At 48.2% G+C, this 21,773-nt stretch overlaps 2 protein-coding genes across 2 annotated transcripts; both read left to right on the top strand.

Annotated features, from left to right (window-relative positions):
• Positions 1 to 1,779: 1,779 nt before the first annotated feature.
• LOC123187767 (putative SWI/SNF-related matrix-associated actin-dependent regulator of chromatin subfamily A member 3-like 1) lies at positions 1,780 to 7,051 on the top strand. Its single transcript, XM_044599694.1, has 3 exons — positions 1,780 to 3,246; positions 3,669 to 3,975; positions 5,937 to 7,051. The coding sequence occupies exons 1-3, from the start codon at positions 1,900 to 1,902 to the stop codon at positions 6,755 to 6,757; spliced, it is 2,475 nt and encodes an 824-aa protein (XP_044455629.1). The 5' UTR covers positions 1,780 to 1,899; the 3' UTR covers positions 6,758 to 7,051.
• A 203-nt stretch (positions 7,052 to 7,254) lies between these two features.
• Positions 7,255 to 9,586, top strand: LOC123187768 (uncharacterized). The gene is made up of 3 exons (XM_044599695.1): positions 7,255 to 8,739; positions 8,823 to 8,909; positions 9,070 to 9,586. The coding sequence occupies exons 1-2, from the start codon at positions 7,827 to 7,829 to the stop codon at positions 8,894 to 8,896; spliced, it is 987 nt and encodes a 328-aa protein (XP_044455630.1). The 5' UTR covers positions 7,255 to 7,826; the 3' UTR covers positions 8,897 to 8,909; positions 9,070 to 9,586.
• Positions 9,587 to 21,773: the final 12,187 nt, after the last annotated feature.

Here is a 21,773-nt window from a genome sequence, read left to right as displayed (position 1 = left end):
GAGTTTCCGGTTAATACAATTCTAGCATGAATAATAATCATTTATCATTATATAAGGAAATATAAATAACAACTTTATTATTGACTCTAGGGCATATTTCCTTTAGAGAGAGAGAGAGAGCCATCTAACTACTAATATGGATCCTAAGGTCCTAAGCGAACTACACACACATGGTCGTGGAGGTAGTACGGTTGATGAAGAAGCATACAGTAATGGACCCCCCCTCCGAAAAAGCTCCAGAACAGGCCTCCAAATTGGATCTCCTCGAATCAGAAACTTGCAGCTGCAGAAAAAAACCGGATAAAAATATCTCAGAGGGTTTCTCTATTTACAAGAATTTATGGCAGTGGAATGGACGAAAGGCGGTGGAAGTAGGGCCCACACTACCTAGGGGCGCGACCAAGGCCCTAGCCGCCCCACCTGGGCGCGTGGCTCCCTGGCTCCTCTCGTGCTCCCCCGATGCTTCATGGATCCTTCGTTGTCTGAAAAATTCATATTAAATTGGCAAGTTATTCTGGTCTCCGTAGATATGGATTTTCTATAAAACCAAAAACATGTAGAGAACAAGAACTGACACTAGGCACTAGATTAATAGGTTAGTCGAGAAAGACAATATGAAATACTATAAAATGTATTAAAAACCATAATATAATAGCATGAAATAATGAAAAATTATAGATACATTAGAGACGTATCACGCATCTTCCTCGCGGCACCGGGCTTTGAATCGGAGGTAAACACCGGCATGCATCATAGTTCGTCCGGTTTTATGGAGCGGAGTGCCCGCCGCCTGAGGAAGAGGGTGCATGAGGCAGTTGCAGCCCTTGGGCCGAGGTCGCGGAGACAGGGTTGCACGCGGCGTGGTGCTGTAATAGGTGACTAGCACCCACTGGCGCCGCATCCGCATGGTGGTGGAGCCAATATCCGACCATGAGGTCGCCTCGTCTACTTCTATCGTGGACCTCCAGGCTCCAGTCGATCGGTGACATCCAGGCCGGGGGCTCCGACGAGGAAGAGGGGGCATGGGAGACGACGACATCTCATGTCTCGTGTGGGCCAGTCCGGGTCCCATGTCCTACTCTTCCTCGCCGCCGAGCGAACCTTCACTTCGCGGGTGTCACGACTATCAGACATGGGCACGGAAGGAAATAATAAGGACGGGCGTCGGCGAAGATTAGACTAAAATTTACGTTGTATGCAATTGTATGAATTTGAAGATTTGCTAATAAGGTACCCAGTCGAAGGCCGTGGAAGAGGACATTTGAAGGGTGACCGGTCACTGTCCACGGACACGCATCCGCAGACGTTTAGGGGGGCCGATTTGGTAAGACCGGCTGTAATCCCCGAGAAACGAATTAAGAGGCGCTGGATTCCCGGAAGAGAACCTGGTGCTCCTGCGCGCGCACCCTATATGCAAAAGTAATTTAGTAACTAAAAAAAAGTTCAAAACATTCTGAAACTTCTTTGGCATCAACATGATCAAGTATTGCATTCATATAAAAAGATTCGGCAAAAAATTGACAAATAACGCTATATACAAATGCTATTCATGCTATATTGTAGTCATAGATTTGTTTTTCTTTTTTTGCCATGAAGTCAATGTAAATCATTTTTTGGCCAATTTTTCTATACAAGTACAGTACTTGATCTTGATCATGTTTGATTAAAAAAATTCATTTTTTAGAATTACAGTACTAAATTTGCATACAGTGATACAGGGTGCGCCCACCGGGAGCACCGAGGTATATCCCGTGGAGTCCCATCGACCCATCCATCCTCTGCGGTCGGTAAAATTTCCCCACTCTTCACCCTAACCCCAAACCTCTCCCCACCTCTCCGCTTCCACCGCCTTTTCGGTTTCAAACCCCTCCCTTCCTTCCTCCCTCCGCAGCCGCCACCATGGCCGCCTCCTCCTCCTCCTCCCGCGGGGCCGGCGGCGGCGACGACGACAACGAGCCCTACCTCGTGGGATTCGTCGTCTCCAAGATCGTTGGCCTCAAGCACTACAGCGGCACCCTCAGCGGCGGCGAGAGGCCCTCCCTCATCCGCGAGCCCCTCAACCGCTACGACAGCAACGCCATCGCCGTCCACAACAGCCGCGGCCGCCAGGTCGGCCACATCGAGGGCCGCACCGCCAAGGTCCTCGCCCCGCTCCTCGACTCCCTCCTCGTCGCCAACACCCACGTCCTCGTGCCCGGGAGCCGGTCCTCCAAGGCCGGCAACAATTTCTACAACCTCCCCTGCCAGATCCACCTCTTCGCCCGCCCCGCCGCCGCCGCCATCGTCCGCGAGGCCGTCGACGAGAGCGGCCTCGTCCTCATCGACCCGAACCACATCGAGTTCGCCCTGTCCCAGTCCGCCATCGTGCAAGAGCAGACCAAGAAATCCGACCGGGATGTCGATAAGCTGTTCGCGCGTGTGGGGAAGCAAGGGGAGAGCCGGATTGAGCCTATGGAGCCTCCAGAGGATGTCGTGGTGTCAGACCTGTTCGAGCACCAGAAGGTAGCCTTGGGATGGCTGGTGCACAGGGAGGAGTCCGGTGACCTGCCGCCATTCTGGAAGGAAGATAAAAATGGGGGCTACGAGAATGTGCTTACCAGCCAGAATGCCAAGCAGAGGCCGCCACCACTGAGAGGCGGGATTTTCGCCGATGATATGGGGCTTGGCAAGACGCTCACGCTGTTGTCATTGATTGCGCGAAGTAAAGCTCGCAATGTCGGAGGGGGGAAGGCCAAAGGGACCAAAAGGAGGAAGATCGATGATGCGGAGGAGGGATCGAGGACGACACTTGTGGTGTGCCCGCCCTCGGTGTTCTCGTCTTGGGTGACACAACTGGAGGAGCATACGAATGCAGGCAGCTTGAAGGTGTATATGTACCATGGGCAGAGAACAAAAGATAAGAAGGTGCTGTTGAAGTATGACATTGTGATTACCACTTACAGCGTCTTGGGCACAGAATTTGGCCAGGAGGGCTCACCTGTGAACGATATCGAGTGGTTCCGGGTGATTCTGGATGAGGCCCATATTATCAAGAACTCTGCAGCTCTGCAGACCAAGGCGGTGACTGCTTTGAATGCACAGAGGCGGTGGGTAGTCACAGGGACGCCAATTCAGAACAGCTCCTTGGATTTGTTCCCGCTTATGGCTTTTTTGAAGTTTGAGCCTTTCTCAGTCAAGAGCTACTGGCAGAGCTTAATCCAGCGTCCCCTGGAGAAAGGGGATAAGGCTGGATTGTCACGATTACAAGTAAGGCGGTTGTCCCTTTCTTCTCATCACACCATTTTCGTCGTTTTGCAATTGTAAAGAACTAGGAATTGTAGCAAGTTGCATCAAATGTTTTTGAACAGTGAAGGTGATGACCAGCTCCTAGGATTAGAAAATTATTACTCATGCTGTTTGCTTGGAGTACATATCTTCCTATAGGTTTTGTTCCTGACATTTGTATAGGCTCTTGCGCATCAAATTCTCTTACTACTTGCCATCAGCCGATCATAGCGCGCCTACATGTATATCTTATTGTCCATTATTTCGATTTTGCTATTCAATGTTTGGCACTCTTCATTTGGGAAAAATAGTTAGTGCTGGTATAATGGTGTTTGAATGGGATCTCAAACAATTGATGCTGTATTTCATTTCTGCAAGGTAAATTTCTTCTCTATGTATTGCAGAACCTGCTAGGTGCTATCTCATTGCGCAGAACCAAAGAAACAGAGTGTGGAAGCAAGAGTGTGATAGGCATTCCACCTAAAACTGTTGTAGTGTGTTCCATTGAGCTTTCTGCAGAGGAACGGGAGTGTTATGATCAGATGGAATCGGAAGGGAGAAACAAAATGATGGAGTTTGGTGACAGAGATTCAATATTGCGTAATTACTCAACCGTGCTTTTTTTGATTCTGAGGCTACGCCAGCTCTGCAATGATGTAGCACTGTGCCCTTTCGACATTAAATCCTGGCTTCCTGCCAACACCCTTGAAGGTATGGACTTCTGTGTTTTTGTGTTCATGCTTTTTTGTTATGATGATATTAGTATAGACAGAATTGATATTTCATTTGCCACATTTGACACTTACAATATAAAGAAGCATCACATGTGAGTTATACTAGTATATTAGTATCTGAATGGACTTTTGTCTTGCTTCCTCAGGAAACAGACCGTTGTACTGTATTAGCATCCACCTAGCAAAGTACTTAAATGCTGTTCGTTTATCTATTCAAGGCGAACAAATGTCAGTAAGTGGATTGGTAGTTAATCAATAATTTTGTTATATTGCAAGGCTTTTGCTCTTGTTATAAGATACAGAGTGAGTAGTTACCTTGCAACGGGATTATGATTAATTTTTCACTAGAACTTGATATCAGTTACCACAAGTCCACAGTACACAATAGTGATGGTAGCTTTGCCGATAAACCTTTCTAAGCACTTAATACATTTGCATATTGCAGCAATATCCCTAGACCATTGCATAGCGAAAAATTTCTCACACCTTGCAGAAAATTTTGGTACTATCAGGGTGGCAAAAAAAATTCGTACTTTAGGTGCTATCATCCAGAAAATATTAAATCGTTTTCAAATCCCATTCAAGTTAGGTTGAATATTTAGGGGTAGTGATCCTTTTTAGTAACCTTGGTTGATTGTAGGAATTGCTTGACTCAATTATAATATTGTGAATGATGATTGGTATCAATTTAACACGTGCTCTAAAAATGAAGTTTGCATTCAGCATGAATATATTGTTTTCAGCTTATTGTTGATAATATATTTTTACGTTTGCCACTGTAACAAGCAAGGAATGATGAAATTGATTGTTCCTATCTCTGTCCAGTTATTCTTATCCCTGACTTACTTACCTTACTGTATCATGCTGCAACACAATTGTGTCTGTCATTGTTCTTGTACTTTAAGATAGGACTGCATCAGAGGTCAGCTTTGAGCCCTTATCTTTTTGCATTGGTGATGGATGAGGTCACAAGGGATATACAAGGAGATATCCCATGGTGTATGCTCATTGCGGATGATGTGGTGCTAGTTGACGATAGTCGGACGGGGGTAAATAGGAAGTTAGAGTTATGGAGACAAACCTTGGAATCGAAAGGGTTTAGGCTTAGTAGAACTAAAACCGAGTACATGATGTGCGGTTTCAGTACTACTAGGTGTGAGGAGGAGGTTAGCCTTGATGGCCAGGTGGTACCTCAGAAGGACACCTTTCGGTATTTGGGGTCAATGCTGCAGGAGGATGGGGGTATTGATGAAGATGTGAACCATCGAATCAAAGCCGGATGGATGAAGTGGCGCCAAGCTTCTGGCATTCTCTGTGACAAGAGAGTGCCACAAAAGCTAAAAGGCAAGTTCTACAGGACGGCGGTCCGACCCGCAATGTTGTATGGCGCTGAGTGTTGGCCGACTAAAAGGCGACATGTTCAACAGTTAGGTGTGGCGGAGATGCGTATGTTGAGATGGATGTGTGGCCACACGAGGAAGGATCGAGTCCGGAATGATGATATACGAGATAGAGTTGGGGTAGCACCAATTGAAGAGAAGCTTGTCCAACATCGTCTGAGATGGTTTGGGCATATTCAGCGCAGGCCTCCAGAAGCTCCGGTGCATAGTGGACGGCTAAAGCGTGCGGAGAATGTCAAGAGAGGGCATGGTAGACCGAATTTGACATGGGAGGAGTCCGTTAAGAGAGACCTGAAGGATTGGAGTATCACCAAAGAGCTAGCTATGGACAGGGGTGCGTGGAAGCTTGCTATCCATGTGCCAGAGCCGAGTTGGTTGCGAGATCTTATGGGTTTCACCTCTAGCCTACCCCAACTTGTTTGGGACTAAAGGCTTTGTTGTTGTTGTTGTTGTTGTTGTTGTTGTATTGTTCTTGTACTTTTCACTTTGGAAATATCTTTGTTGCTACTTATAGAGAAATCTGTTACCTTTGTTGCAGATGTGTCTAAGAACCCCGAATTGTTGAAGAAGCTTGCCTCATTGGTTGCTGATGGAGAGGACTTTGACTGTCCAATTTGCTTGTCTCCTCCATCTACAACTGTTATAACAAGCTGCACTCACATATATTGCCAAACCTGCATCCTAAAAATCCTCAAGAGCGCCAGTTCCCGTTGTCCAATATGTCGGCGCTCCCTATCGAAAGACGACCTCTTTATTGCTCCGGCGGTACAACATCCTGATGACGATGAATCGGGCAGTCTTGAGTCTGACAAACCTCTCTCTTCCAAGGTGCAAGCCCTGCTGGAGCTACTGAAGCGGTCACAAAAGGAAGACCCTTCATCAAAGTCTGTCGTGTTTTCCCAGTTCCAGAAGATGTTGATTCTGCTCGAAGGACCACTGAAAAGAGCAGGCTTCAAAATACTACGTCTTGACGGCACCATGAGCGTGAAGAAGAGGTCAGATGTTATAAAGGAGTTTGCGGCCGTCGGCCCCGATGCCCCAACCGTACTGCTGGCTGGCCTGAAGGCTGCAGGAGCTGGCGTGAACCTAACAGCGGCGTCGACAGTGTACCTGTTCGACCCCTGGTGGAACCCTGGGACGGAGGAGCAGGCCATGGACCGGGTGCACCGGATTGGGCAGAAGAAAGCGGTGAAGGTGGTGCGGCTCATCGTGAAGAACAGCATCGAGGAGAGGGTCCTGGAGCTGCAGGAGAGGAAGAAGCGGCTGATCAGCGGCGCGTTCAGGAAGAAAGTAGGAGGCAAGGAGGAAAAGGAGCTGCGCCTTGAGGAGCTGCGCATTATGCTAGGTTTTGGGCCATAGTCTGATAGAGTGGTGGTTTTCCCCTACGGTAGCGTGTGCTGCGAGTGCATGTAATTTTGTCCCGTGTGGTGAACATGCATGAGCGCAAGGGGGAGGGATACCTGCTGAAGGGCTCCCTGTTTTGCACAACCTGTGGCTGTAGCATCTCGTATCAGTGCAGGAGTAGGGGGTAGGGGGTGTAGGAAATTCCTGCATACATACATAGGTGTATGAATTTGTATGCCTGTGAATGTGGTGCTGCTACACAGTAACAAGTCCAGTTCATGTTAGGAAGGGATGGATGTCGTTTAATTCTGATGTCTTGCGTATTGCTGGTTGTTTCTTGATGATATTATTATCTTCTAAAATCCTTGGTTTTATTCTTCTGATTTCTTCAAGATTTTTGAAGCAGCTAAACAAGGGTTGGGTCAATTTGCTGATGACTCATTTTAGCGGGAGAGCATTTTCCTGGTTCAGGGGCAACAAATTCCATGGCCTCATTAGTGTGCTATATATATATATATATGCTGGGAATGCTCATGATGCAGTAGAAAGGATGGAGGGCCTAGGCAACACATTTTGAGTGTGTATGCTTTACATACATACATACTCAGATACATATACATAAGTTATTTGAGGAACCATCTGAAAGAGAATTTCCTCCTCAGATTTGTTGTAATCTTGAGTGTTTTTCTTTTCTCTAGTTAGAATCTCTAGGAAACGCGTACTAGTTTCTACAGCACACTGCAGCAAGTCTCCCCTCTGCTCTTTCACGCGGGCTGCCATTGCATTGCATGTTCAAAGGGTGATAAAGCGAGCGAGCAGGCAGGTATGATGAGAGGAGGGAGACGCCCGGAATGGCAAAACCGCTCGGGTCCTCTTCTTCTTTCGTCTCTCCATTTTCGTCACAAGCAGACTCGCCGTACAGCGCGAAGCTACGCGGAAGGCGCCGCCCAACACCAAAGCTCCTCCGACGCGTCTCGTCTCCTGTCCTGCACTCCCCGCCTGCTCTGCTCTGTTATTACTACCTCCATCGCCACTTCACCACTTCACCAGTTGCCGAAGCGAGCGCCAGAGCACGAGACCGGCAATGGCGGGCTCCACGCCTCCCTTCCTCCTCCTCCTCTTCGTCCTCGTCACCGCCGCCGCCGCCGCGGCCTCGGACTCGGGGGAGCGCCCGCGCGTCATCCCCACCTTGGTCCAGTGCCACCCGCCGCACGCGCAGGCAGACGCCAACGCCAGCAGCGCCAAGAACGCCACGGCGTTCCAAGCCAACGTGCTCTCCCTCCTCGCCAACCTCCCCGCCGCCGCCGTGCCCACGGGCTTCGCGTCCCTGCGCTCCGCCGGAGTGGTCGGACGCGACGTCGCGTTCGTCCGCGGGCTCTGCTTCGGGTACGCCACGCCGTCCCAGTGCCGCGCGTGCCTGGCCGCCGCGGCCAAGAAGCTGACCGACGCCTGCGGTGCCCGCGGCCGGCGCGCCGGCGTCTGGACGGACGCCTGCTTCGCGTCCTACGCCGACACCAACCCGTCCTCGCCCAGTTACGATGACTTCCGCGCGCGCGTCATCACCGGCGCCGACGCGCTCGCCACCAGCTCGTCCCCCGAGCTGCAGAGCCTCGCCGACCTGGCGTGGCGCCTGGGGCCGGTCGCGCCCGCCAGCGCGAGGATGCTGGTGGCCATGGACTGGACGGCCGCAGCGAGCGACTACAAGAAGAACAGCACGGTGCGCGTGCTGGCGCAGTGCGCGCAGGACCGCACGGCGGCGGAGTGCGCGTGGTGCGTGCAGTACTCGGCGCGGGTGGCGGAGACCTGCGAGTGGTCCTGGTGCCCCCGGCAGTCGGCGCGGGCGGGGGACACCTGCTGCTGGGGCCTCGACGCGTGGCGCGACGGCGTGGCCGGCGCCGCCGTCGGCTTCGACTGCTACCTGCGCTTCGACGTCGCCGTCGCCACCGCCACCGTCACTTCCACTGCGCCGGCGCGGGTGCCCCCGCTCAGAAGGCTCGGTGAGCAGAGCACACTGCACTCCTCCTCTTCTTCTTACTGCGCCGGCGTGGAAAATATTTTGATCTGATCACGATGGCTGCAGGGAAGCTGATGAACGATCATCCTTTCCTCACCGCGGTGTTCGTCGGCGGCGGGCTGGCCGTGGCAGCATTCTAACGGAAATACAAAGGTCTGAAAACAAAAGACTGAAACTGATCTCTTTCTTCTTCTTCTTCTTCTTCTTCTTCACTGATCTGTGCCAAGAGATGATCTGAACCTCCTACGTGTTTATGCTCTGCTGAAATCTGAATACAGATGTAACCGCCTCTGAACTGCTCGTCTCCTTGCAGTTGCAGGGCCGGCGGCCGTCCGGGCGGGAGTGAAGATGGAGATGACCCCCCCGCAACCGCAAGCCAGGATGATGGTTTGATCTGAGCAACCGCTCGGCGATCGATCTGCACTGCAGCAACAACAACATACTCCAGTAACCAAGTCTGTAAATAATTAAGCATTCGTGCACTAAGTAGCAGCAGCAGCATCGGCGACTTCAAACTTAATTCGTGCTTGCAGATCTCTTATATAGAAGAGAAACTTAAGTATTGAACCTTTAGTCCTTGGTCCACCATTGGTGCCCATGCTACCATATATTGGAGAAACTCTCGATCTTATTCTCAGCTATGAAGTTAACATGCAGTAATATGTGAGTTGCCACTTGCCATACTGTTTGCGTACTGCTGCTTTGGGCTCCAAAACTTATCTCAGTTGGGTGTTGCCATTTTGTTACCAGGCTATTTATGTGTGAGTTACCGGGCTATTCACAGACAATTATCACGATGAGAACTTAAACTCCTTCGGACTGTTTTAGCATTCTCTTCCGAGCTCAGAAGTTATCATCCGTTAATATGCCGGTTACCATATTGTTCACATGTTACCGGCTTTAAAATGTATACCGGTTGGGCTTACGGGCAGCTTGTTTGAGCTCAAAAGTTATGTTCATGTGTCTAGATACGTGTAGCCGTTTTGATTCGCAAACATGCGCAGAAAGTTGATGCTGTTGCCGCATGACATGTCTCAAATCTTATTTTATTCAAATGGTTAACTCTTCGTCTGAAAATTTATACTTCACGTCAAAATTATAAAATTTCTATGCCTATATAACTTTTCTGAAAAACAGGCTCTCCGTATAGACAAAATACAGCCAAAACCCTCTCTGTTTAGCACTTTGTTCACCTTCAATTGTAGAAAAAAACAAAAACAAAAACACACACAAAAGTGGACGTAGCCCACTCCAGCACTGCGACAACCCATCCTTTTCCAGCCCGTCCACTCTCCTCCTCCAAATTGGGCCTAATCCTTCAGCTCCACTGCTTGAATAAAACTATGCAGCTCTTTCTCAAAAAAAAAGAAGAATAAAACTATGCAGCTTCTTCTATAAAAAAATGCAGCCCAGCCAGCAGATGGAGGACCGATTTTTTTATTAATAGTAAATGATAATTCTGTAATTCCGAAACTGGTAAAGGGCTGGTGGAAATTTTAAAAATAGGAAGGACGATAGAAATAACAGCGTCCAGGATGGACGCTAGTACGGATGGCGTCCAGGCCTGGACGCTAGTACGGATGGCGTCTAGTCATGCCCTTCGATTGGTGCTCTGATTTGGACCCAACTGAGTTGTTTTTCTCTGATAGATAGAGGTTTCATGAACTATATACTCTAATACGTTTGCAGCCATCACTTCTTACCTTGCTGGGCGGTAAGCAAGCTCTAGCACAGACATCACCAATCATTAGAGGAGCAACATCATCTCACAAGCCGCTTGTCATTAGGATCATTCACTGATCATTAGGATCATCCACTCGGCCTATGGTTGGAGCATGTGAATTGTTCCATGGCCTTGTTGAATCTCCCTTGTTTGGTCTTCCATACAATTTATCTAACGGTTACAAGTGTACATTATATAGGTGACTAGGTTGTTACTTTTGGACAATACAATTGGTAACTGGTTAGTTTATGATAACATATAAGTCCATCTTAGTCGGCGGTCGCACTTTTGCCTCTATGTGTCGGTGCACCACTGCTAGCACTTCTAGAAGCATGGTGTGCCGGTGTCGTAGCCCGACGTGAACCTGCCGCGCGGGTGGCACCTCAACCTCGATAGGGTTCCGGTGCCGACCGTGCCGGACTCAGGTAGCACACAGCTGATGGAAATCCAGCACCGTCGTGCTCTACTCCTGGATGACCTTCGCCACGACCCAACGTACACGGTGGATTTGCCGAACTAGGACGCGTGGTTCGTCGGTCGTGCTTCAAGGGTGTGCCCCGTGAACCACGCGCGCTCACCGCTCCACTATCACTGCCGGTCATGGTGGGGGGGGGGGGTTAGGAGGCCTACATTGTGGCCCTCGAGCAGGCCACAAGGAGGTCCATCAAGGAGCCAGAGTGCAAGGAGCTCGCCAGGTGGCCTAGCCTTGCACACGCGCTGGTTGAATGGGCGGCCGTAGGGGTGACCAACATGCCCCCATCACCACCAGCACCACCAGCGCCCGAGCCTGTGGAGGAGCCATGGCCGCTGCTTGGGCAATCATGGTCGTGGACGAGCACGTTGCCGTTGTATATCATGCACGCCTATGTGGATGGGCACGATAGACGAGAAGATCGAGTGGTAGGCTGTGGAGCGTGCGATGAAGGCTGAGCGGCAGGAGAAGCAACAGCTGGTGGCGCAGCAAGCGGCGACACTGCCAGCCAATATAGCATGTATTCCTGTGAAAGGAGACGCCGTTCTACGTCGACCTGACCAAGGAGGAGGAGGACAACAACCATGCCTAGATCTACTGCCTGCCGCTGACTGTTTTTTCTAATCTTTTCATTTAATTTTTTTAGTTTTAATTAATGTAAATTTGACTTCTGTTGGCTGTTTTTATTTTTAAAATTTTCTGAAATCCAGTGCAAATGTGAAATGCGTTCATCCGTGTTGCTCGCATCTTTGAACCTCGGAAAAAAACGGACATTGACATCCGCCTGACCGATCCAAATGAACAAAGAACAAACAAAATATGCGTCAGTTTGGGTCGCCGCATCAGAATTGCCCTTGGGTCAGACGAAAGCGAGGACTTTTTTGGGCCAGGTTGAACCAAACACTGGACGCTGCTAAGAATAGCGTCCAGGCGCGGACGTGGTTTGCAACAGCGACCAGGACGCTACTATTGATGGCGTCCTTTTTATTTTTCAAAATTCCAACTTATGATTACTAGTTCCGGAATTACAGCATTGTTATTTATTATTAATAAAAAAATCGGGACGGAGGAGCTGGAGGCCACGCCCGGACGGGTTGCTCTCCGGTCTCCGCGCAGTGGTCGTGAAGCTTCTTCGTTTCCGTCGATCCGCCGTTGTCGGCATTCTTTTCTCTTGTTGTTTCTCTTTCGTTTCTTTTGGGTGTGCCTGTGCTGCTTCCGCCCCAGCACCTATCCTTGGATGTTTCGGTTGGTTGCTTTGGAATACAAAGCGGGCGGAAACCCTTGTTCGTCAATGCTGGTGCGCGGCGAACTCTAAAAAAAAAAGCAGCGAAGCTGCGTCACTTCCGATCGGGAACAAATTACATGGCTTCATTTGTGTGCTATGTTGGGAGACATATTTTCTGCTAGGAATGCTCGTGATGCAGTAAAAAGGATGCAGAGCCTGAGGCAACACAATTTGAGTGTGTATCTTTTTTGCAAAAACAAGCTAAGACTGTTGCAAGTCATTACTCCTGTAAAGAATGTTGTAGTACCCGCCTCCTAGGGCTCTTCGAGGGCGACACTGCCCACCGGTCGATGAGTTTCCGGGTGGCATGCTGCGGGGCCCTCTCAGTGCCGTTTGATCTGCTCAGGCGGCACGTGCCCCGACGAACCGCCTAGGTTGTCCATGATGGGTGGACCAAGGGCGCACCGAAAGCCATCGTCATTGGGCGGCGTCGGGCGCACCAGCGAGCGCCCGCCGCGCGAAGGGCCGGCCAAACCTACTTCTCGACGTCTTCGGCCCTCGAGGCAGGCGTCGTGCCTGTGTGCGCAGCCCCACGCGCGATGTGGAGGCTGGATCCACGCTTGAGATTGAGCTAATAACGCTTGGTATTTCTGCGTAGTAATCAGATTACACTAACGAGCCTTAAAAAACAATAAACCCCAATAAGTGGTGACCAGTCACCAGGAGAAGGCTCCCATAGAAAGGGTTTTTTTGACGGGAAGACCTCAGTGCTAGCTTTATTAAAAAATAAATCAAATAGCACTTACATCATCTGCTAAAAACTTAAAAATAAAACTAGAGGTGCCTCCAACCACAGTGCAGGAGGATTTTCATTTCCCCATTTAGCTAGCTCGTGAGCAACTATGCTTGATTCCCTACTACAATGCTTGATAGTAACCTTCCCGATATCCCGAAGACAATTTCGACAATCCTGCAACACCGGCGCCGCCACCATTGAATGCCCTTCGTTTGAGTTTAGTGCTTGTACCACAGTGGAGTTATCTAATCTCACCAGCAAGTTATTGCATCCACTGATTTGTGCAAGTTTGAAGCCTTCGATCAACAACGCAGCTTCAGCAGAGACTACATCTGCTACATGTTCAAGCTTTGCAGTAGAAGCAGAGATAAAGTTTCCATGGTAGTCTCGAATGACTGCTCCACATGACCCAGAATAATCACCAACCGAAAAGCATGCATCAACATTTAGAACCTGTTGTCCCGCCAAGACAACATGCCACCTGTTAATCTTTTGTAGTGGACTCGCTTTCTCTGCAGCTCGAACATAATTCAGCGTGAGCGCAATGATAGCATGAGGTGTTCGAGTTGGATTTTGATTTTTTTCTCACCTTTCACTAATTCATGTCTCTGCCACCATAAGTACCAACAAGTTGCAGCCACTAGCTCCGGGAGTTCAATTCCCTCCATATAAGTTCGCTTCATCGAATCATCACACAACAAGAACTCCATAGTACATGCACCAGATCGGTTTACTTGCAAGGCAAGCGCGATTTTGGAACTAATCCCAAGAGCTTCCCAAACTTCCCTAGCTTGATCACATCTAAACAGAAGATGGGCCTCGTCCTCTGCACCGGCTTTGCATACCGGACATTGAGAGACAATACCCACATGGCGATTAGCTAGGACACTAAAACAAGGAATGGTGTTGTGCAGACAACGCCATACAAATTTTTTCACTTTCCCAGGCAGTCCCAAGTTCCAGAAGTTCCTCCATACTGCTGCGTCCCTAAACTGAATTGCCCGATGCCCGAACCCTCGGGATCAAAATTTTCTTCTCACTGCTTATAATAGGCAGATCTCACCGTAAAGATTTCATTATTCGTTAGGTGCCATGCTACAAAGTCCTCTGTTTCCTCATGAAATATGGGTATTTGTAATATTCTGTTTGCATCGACCAACAGACGCCTTATATGCAGACGCCTGAGGGCGCCATTCCCCTCCTTGGAGGCGTCGGTATGGACTGATCTCCTCCCTTCACCTTCCCCTAGGTCTCCCGGGCGAAAGCCCTAATTTTGTTGGGAGGCGGCGGCGCTCATGGCGCCGTTCCCTTCTTGAAGGCACCTCTTTGGGAACCTTGGGGTTGGGTGGCGCTTGTGGGTGGTGGGCGACGGCGGTGCTGCGGCCCTATCCTAGCTAGCATGGATTTACGTCTGTTGCTTGGAGATGGACTCGCGTAGGTGGAGGTCGTCATCTGGCGTCGTGGTGGCGTCAATGGCGGAGGACCTGCCAAGGCTCGCGTAGGTGGAGGTCGTCGTCTGCGTCGTGGTGGCGTCGATGGCGAAGGACCTGCCAAGGTTGTCACCTCAATCTGCTTTGAAGCCGGTGTTGCGAAACGCAATATTTCAAAAAATTCCCTACGATCACGCAAGATCTATCTAGGAGATGCATAGCAATGAGAGGGGAGAGTGTGTCCATGTACCCTCGTAGACCGAAAGCGGAAGCGTTTAGTAACGCGGTTGATGTAGTCGAACTGCTTCGTGATCCAACCGATCCAAGCACCGAACATATGGCACCTCCGCATTCAACACACGTTCAGCTCGATGATGTCCCTCGATCTCTTGATCCAGTTGAGGACGAGGGAGAGTTCCGGCAGCACGACGGCGTGGCGATGATGATGATGAAGTTACCGACACAGGGCTTTGCCTAAGCACTACGACGATATGAACGAGGTGTGTAACTGTGGAGGGGGGCACCGCACACGGCTAACAGAAGACTTGGTGTGTCTTTGGGGTGCCCCCCTGCCCACGTATATAAAGGAGGGAGGGAGAGAGGCCGACCCTCCTAGGGGCGCGCCAAGTGTAGGGAGTCCTACTAGGACTCCCAAGTCCTAGTAGGATTCCCTTTCCTTTTCGGAGTAGGAAAGAAGGAAAGGAGGGAGAGGGAGAAGGAAAGGGGGGGGGGCTCCCCAACCCCTTGTCCAATTCGGTTTGGGCAGGGGGGAGGCGCGCGCCACCTCGTGGCCCTTCTCCCCTCTCTCCACTAAAGCCCAATAAGGCCCATTAACTTCCCCCGACGAATTCCCGTAACTCTCCGGTACTCTGAAAAATACTCGAATCACTCGGAACCATTCCGATATCCGAATATAGCCTTCCAATATATGGATATTTACCTCTCGACCATTTTGAGACTCCTCGTCATTTCCGTGATCTCATCCGGGACTCCGAACAAACTTCGGTTCATCAAATCACATAACTCATAATACAAATCGTCATCGAACGTTAAGCGTGCGGACCCTACGGGTTCGAGAACTATGTATACATGACCGAGATTCATCTCCGGTCAATAACCAATAGCGGAACCTGGATGCTCATATTGACTCCTACATATTCTACGAAGATCTTTATCAGTCAAACCGTATAACAACATACGCCATTCCCTTTGTCATCAGTATGTTACTTTCCCGAGATTCGATCGTCAGTATCATCATACCTAGTTCAATCTCGTTACCGGCAAGTCTCTTTACTCGTTTCGTAATGCATCATCCCGTAACTAACTCATTAGTCACATTGCTTGCAAGGCTTATAGTGATGTGCATTACCGAGAGGGCCCAAAGATACCTCTCCGATACTCGGAGTGACAAATCCTAATCTCGATCTATGAGAACTCAACAAACACCATCGGAGACACCTGTAGAGCATCTTTATAATCACCCAGTTACGTTGTGACGTTTGATAGAACACAAAGTGTTCCTCCGGTATTCGGGAGTTGCATAATCTCATAGTCAAATGAATATGTATAAGTCATGAAGAAAGCAATAACAATAAAACTAAACGATCATTATGCTAAGCTAACGGATGGGTCTTGTCCATCACATCATTCTCTAATGATGTAATCCTATTCATCAAATGATAACACATGTCTATGGCTAGGAAACTTAACCATCTTTGATTAACGAGCTAGACAAGTAGAGGCATACTAGGGACACTCTGTTTGTCTATGTATTCACACATGTACTAAGTTTCCGGTTAATACTATTCTAGCATGAATAATAAACATGTATCATGATATAAGGAAATATAAATAACAACTTTGTTATTGCCTCTAGGGCATATTTCCTTCAGCTGGACCAGTGGAAGATGGTGGCGACGACACATGTGAGTGCATCAGATCGGTTTGAGCCCCGGACCCGGCAGATGGCTCGAGCGGAGCCTCCGTCTTTAGGTGTTAGGTTTAGGTGAGAGGTCTGGGTATGCGGCCCAGCTTGCACCCCTTCATCATTTGGATAGGAGTAGCGGCAGATGTTGCCAAGATGACGGTTTCAGGCATATTGTTGTTCTACTTTGTAAGGTCCTCGACAATAATCAATAAAATGGCCGCATGCATCTCCCAGATGTAGAGGCTGGGGGTTATCCTCCTTTTCTAAAAAAAACATCCCTTATTCCGGCGAACCATCGAGTTCCTCCGCTGGCCCATGACGCGTGTTTGGAAAACTGGGTAGACCCAATTAGCTCATTTTGGAGGAAATAAAATGTCATTAACCAAGAAAAATCTTATACATAAAACGCAGAAAACACACACAAAAGAACAAACCTTTCCATGCTATAATTTCTAAAACAAACATAATTGGTCCCATGACAACTTTAAATAGAAAAAATGTTTTATCTAGACAAGTCTAATAAATTTGCCATGGTCCAAACATGATTTCTTTTGTAAAGACAAAAATGCCATCCTCTTAATAAATAGAATGCCACCCTCTTAATAATAATAATGCCATATTATAAATAATAAAATTGTCATGTACAAAAACAAACTTGACTTGTGGGCATTAGAAAAAAAAATCATCCTCTTAATAATAAAAATTTCATGTTACTAATAGTAAAACTGCCACGTGACAAAGTTCAAAAAACTATAAAAGTGCTATGTTAGTTTTTTTTAGAAAAATTTCCATTTATCTACGAAAAAGAGAGGATATTTTGCGATCTAGTAAAAAAGAAAAAGAAGGAGGGGTCTCCAAGGTGGAGGCTCACATCGCTAGCGAGTGTGGTGGATAGTAGTGTTTTGAATAGGATAACGTTTGCTAGGTTTTGCGTTACAGCGAACGAGATTGAGGCCCTCCAAAAATTGACAGGAGTACCAAATTTCTTCCAAATTCTTGCCTCAAACTCCAGCCCAGGGTCAAACTTCAAATTAGAGAGCCCATACGACCATTCAAGGTCGTATGGATGGTCATATGACCTCCACACAGCTCCAAAAGTTGGCTATTCTGACAAGATTCTTCACCTATTTTGTCCCCAACTGTTCCCATGAGATCCTTGGCTTATAAAGAAGGATTTGGGAGAGGATAAGGCTAATCTAGAACCCTTGGATGGAGGAAGATGATCTACATCAATGGAGGAGACCCGAGAAGGCCTCTTATATAAACACCTCCAACCCTAACGGCCATATCGGGCCATCATCATCCACCACAACTCCGGCAGCCGTCGGGAGGCTCTCCCCCTTGGGGAAGGCCTCTCCCTCCAAAGATCCACCACGCCGCGCAAGGAGGAGGAGGCGCCTTCACCATCATCATCGTCACCGGGCACCGGTCCTGGCTAGGACGTGCGTGCCGGTGTCCATGTCCATGTCCATCTCCCTCTACGTCTCCATCCTCACCTATAATCTATAAGATTGAAAATGTTGTTAACATCAACGAATCATTCCTCTTTGTGTCAATTCATATATGTTTGAGTGATTGATCCTGTTCTAGGTTGAGATATGATCTAGTATGCAAAATTATTTGTTGTGGCATGCTAGTATTTACTCGCGTTGCACGTAATGTTGGGAGACATCCTTTCTTGTGTTCTTTTTATCAGCTACACTAACATAGGTGTATGAATATGTATGCCTATGGATGTGGTGCTGCTACACAGTAAACAAGTCCAGTTCATGTTAATTAAGAAGGGATGGTGAAAGATACCATGTTGTGTAGTAATTCTGGTGTCGTGCGTGTTGCTGGTTGTTTCTTGATAATAGTACCTTCTAAAATCTTCGGAAACACTAACGCCCACACGTGTGGACGTTCCCCAACTCGCCCACACGTCTGGATCGTCGTTCACTGCCTTTTGGACGAATCATCACATGAAAAGGGGGATTTGGTGTGCCACGTAGGACAAGTCCCGTGTGTGGCGTGTATGAAGTTCGTCCGCACGCCAGTTTTTCCTCCGAAGTCAGCGGTTGCGAGTCGGGGCGTGCGGTGGAACCGCCTTTGCGCCCGCACGCCACGCCCGACTGCGGTTGCCGTCTCCCACGACTTGCCACTCTCGCTCCCCTCGCGGTTCCATTACTCCTCTCCCCTTCATTACTCCCCAACCCACCCATCCACTCTAGTTGCATTCAATTGGAGGAGAAAGTGAGAGGAGAAGGCGGTGGCGGCGGAAGATTCGACGACATTCGCGGTCGTTGATGGGGTTCGCCGGACCGGAGCGTCGTCGCCGGAGCAGCAACAGATTGAAGGTAAGGGTCCCTGCGTGCTCACATTCCTGCCTGTTATTTCTGCCCCCTCTCTCTGTGGTCAATTTCCCCCGGAGTTTCCTTGAGACTCCAACCGATTCGCGTTGCTCCGGTGTCCCTGTCGGCGGCGGTGTCGCGTGCTTGCCATTTAGGGCGGCATTGCGCAGTTTCATCGCCGCCGCGGTGGCAGTCATGCCGGTGTGGCTCGCCCGGTCCGCAGCCACATCCATTTTTTGCCTTGTGATTTATGCAGGCGATTTTCTAGATGTCATTGCTGATTTGCCTCGAAATGCTATGGTCATCAGTGTAGGGAGTTTTTTGTTATTGAACTCAGGGTATGATAGTTGCGATTGAACCCTAGATCTAGTTAGATGCATTTCAAATTGTAGGATAATGGTAGTCATGGCATTTTCAACAACTATCATCACTGGTGGCAACTAATTTTCTGAATCAACCATGTGAGTTGCCACGACTATGCTTCAAAGTGGCAACTAATTTTATGAATACATTATGCCTGTTGCCATGTCATATGCAGGATAATGGCAAATTGACTGTACAATAGACTCAATTGCATTTGCCATGCTGACTTGTGATAGCTGAACATATTAGAATGTATTACATGGCAACTCATTTTTTATATGAGGCCAAGGTGTGAGTTTCCACATTATATGTTGTGCATTGGAAGTTGTCTGCCCTTTTTTGAAGTGACTTATGTTAACATGGCAACTTGAACCTAGTAGATGTGATATGTACATTTTACGAAGCCAATGTGTTAGTTGCCATATTTCCTGTTGGACAATCCTAGGAGGGTGGGTGTTCCTATGCTCTGCCTCATTTGCCACTTTCATTGGAGCCAACATGGCAAGTAGATTCTGCTAGCTGGCAACTGCTTCCTTCAGAAACACATACATGTCTAGTTGCCATGTTTCTGCAATTGCTTTTCCATTTGATTATTTTTCTGCCTCTTTGTGCATGTTCAGCACATGGCAACTACTGCCCTCTTCAAATACTTAAACTTTGGGGCAACCATGGAGTTTTCATTTTTGTTCATCGATGATACCAGTGAATAGTTACTTTGCATTTCGTTCCATATCCGTTGGCTGTGTTTTCATTTCACCCTAACGTGTGTTTTGTTCTTACCATAGCACAATGGCCCGCGACGACCATCAAGATGATGTTGATGACTTCATGGAGTTACTACAACAGAATCGCGCGACTGGTCGGACAAAAGATGGCGATGAGGTCACTTTCCACCCCCATATGTTTTAATGTCACATTGAGTTTTCAATCTTCCGTTAGAACTAAATTTTCATGACATTGAACATGGCAACAAATGATCATTTTTATGTTATGCAGAAGAAGAAACATCATCGCAATAGGGCTTCGCAAGAACGCCTGACTATATTGACCGAGGGATTTACTGATGAGCAGAAGGGAGCTGCCGGTGAGATGGGGATGCAGTCTCTGATGGATGTTCAGTGTAAGAATCTAGTGAACCCTGTATGCGACTGGCTCGGTGAGATTTATGATCCTGCCTGCAGGGAATTCTTGATCCCCGGACATGAAAGACTGCCTTTGGAAGAAGAATCCGTCTTCTGCACTTTGGGTGTGCCCCGTGGAGAAATCAAAGTCCCGTATGAGGTGAATAATAAGATTGAGGAAGCCTTGTTTGCCCGTTTGTTTCCTGGGATGGCATCCATGCCAAATACGACTGTGCTGGCAACTTCGCTGGAGGGCATGAAAACCCATGGCGAGGTATTTAAGATGAAACTGCTCATGTACTTGATCTCTGTTGTCTTTGCGCCTACCACATCTCTTCGCCCAAGCAACAAGTGCTTCCCCATCCTGGTGAATGCTCTCTCTCTACTTGCTTTTCCCTTCAATCTTTTGATTTTGATGTCATCTGGAAGCTAGTCACTGCCAGTTTTTTGACATTTTCATTCGATTGCTGATGCGACAACTGTTTGTCCTGAAATTGTGTTGTGCAGGCGAAGCTGAAAGACGTTAAGAACATGAATTGGTGTAAATTCATCGCAGACTTCCTGCATGATGCATTCTCAAACAAGATGTACCAGAAGGTCTGTCGCTTGCACTTAATGGTATTATTTCCATACTCTTTTGCAAATACTCTTATCACGGTTCATTGTTTTACTAAATCAACATCACAGTTGTTAATACATGTGAACCGTACAAGATCGTGCATGGCAACCCTTTGTTTCATTTTTATGTGAATCTTTTACATGTGAAAGTGAGTTTTGTTTGATCCATGGAATCTGTAGTTGCTGCCTACAAGGCAATAGCATTTTACAACAATAGAAAAAGTGCTCATTTCATACATTCATACTCTTTTATACAATCTGCATGGTGATACGTCCATTTTGCATCATGCTTTTATATCGATATTTATTGCATTATGGGCTGTTATTACACATTATGTCACAATACTTACACCTATTCTCTATTATTACACAAGGTTTCCACGAAGAGGGAGAATGCCGGCAGCTGGAATTCTGGGCTAGAAAAGGAGCAAATATTAGAGACCTATTCTGCACAACTCCAAAAGTCCTGAAACTCCACGGAAGTCAGTTTTGGAATATATAAAAAATATTGGGCGAAGAAAGCACCAGAGGGGTCCTACCCACCATCCACATGGGTGGGGGGCGCGCCCTACCCCCTAGGTGCGCCCCCCTGTCTTGTGGGCCCCCTGGCAGGCCTCCGGTGCCCATCTTTTTCTATATGAAGTCTTTCGCCCTGGAAAATATCAGAAGGAAGCTTTCGGGATGAAGCGCTGCCGTCTCGAGGCGGAACCTTGGCGGAACCAATCTAGGGCTCCGACGGAGCTGTTCTGCCGGGGAAACATCCCTCCGGGAGGGGGAAATCATCACCATCGTCATCAGCATCGATCCTCTCATCAGGAGGGGGTCAATCTCCATCAACATCTTCACCAGCACCATCTCATCTCAAACCCTAGTTCATCTATTGTATCCAATCTTTGTCTCAAAACCTCAGATTGGTACCTGTGGGTTGCTAGTAGTGTTGATTACTCCTTGTAGTTGATGCTTGTTGGTTTATTTGGTGGAAGATCATATGTTCAGATGCTATAAAGATTAA

The sequence above is a fragment of the Triticum aestivum genome, chromosome 2A (genome assembly GCF_018294505.1).
Source record: "Triticum aestivum cultivar Chinese Spring chromosome 2A, IWGSC CS RefSeq v2.1, whole genome shotgun sequence".
NCBI lineage: Eukaryota > Viridiplantae > Streptophyta > Magnoliopsida > Poales > Poaceae > Triticum > Triticum aestivum.
This window is presented reverse-complemented; position numbering and strand designations above follow the sequence as displayed.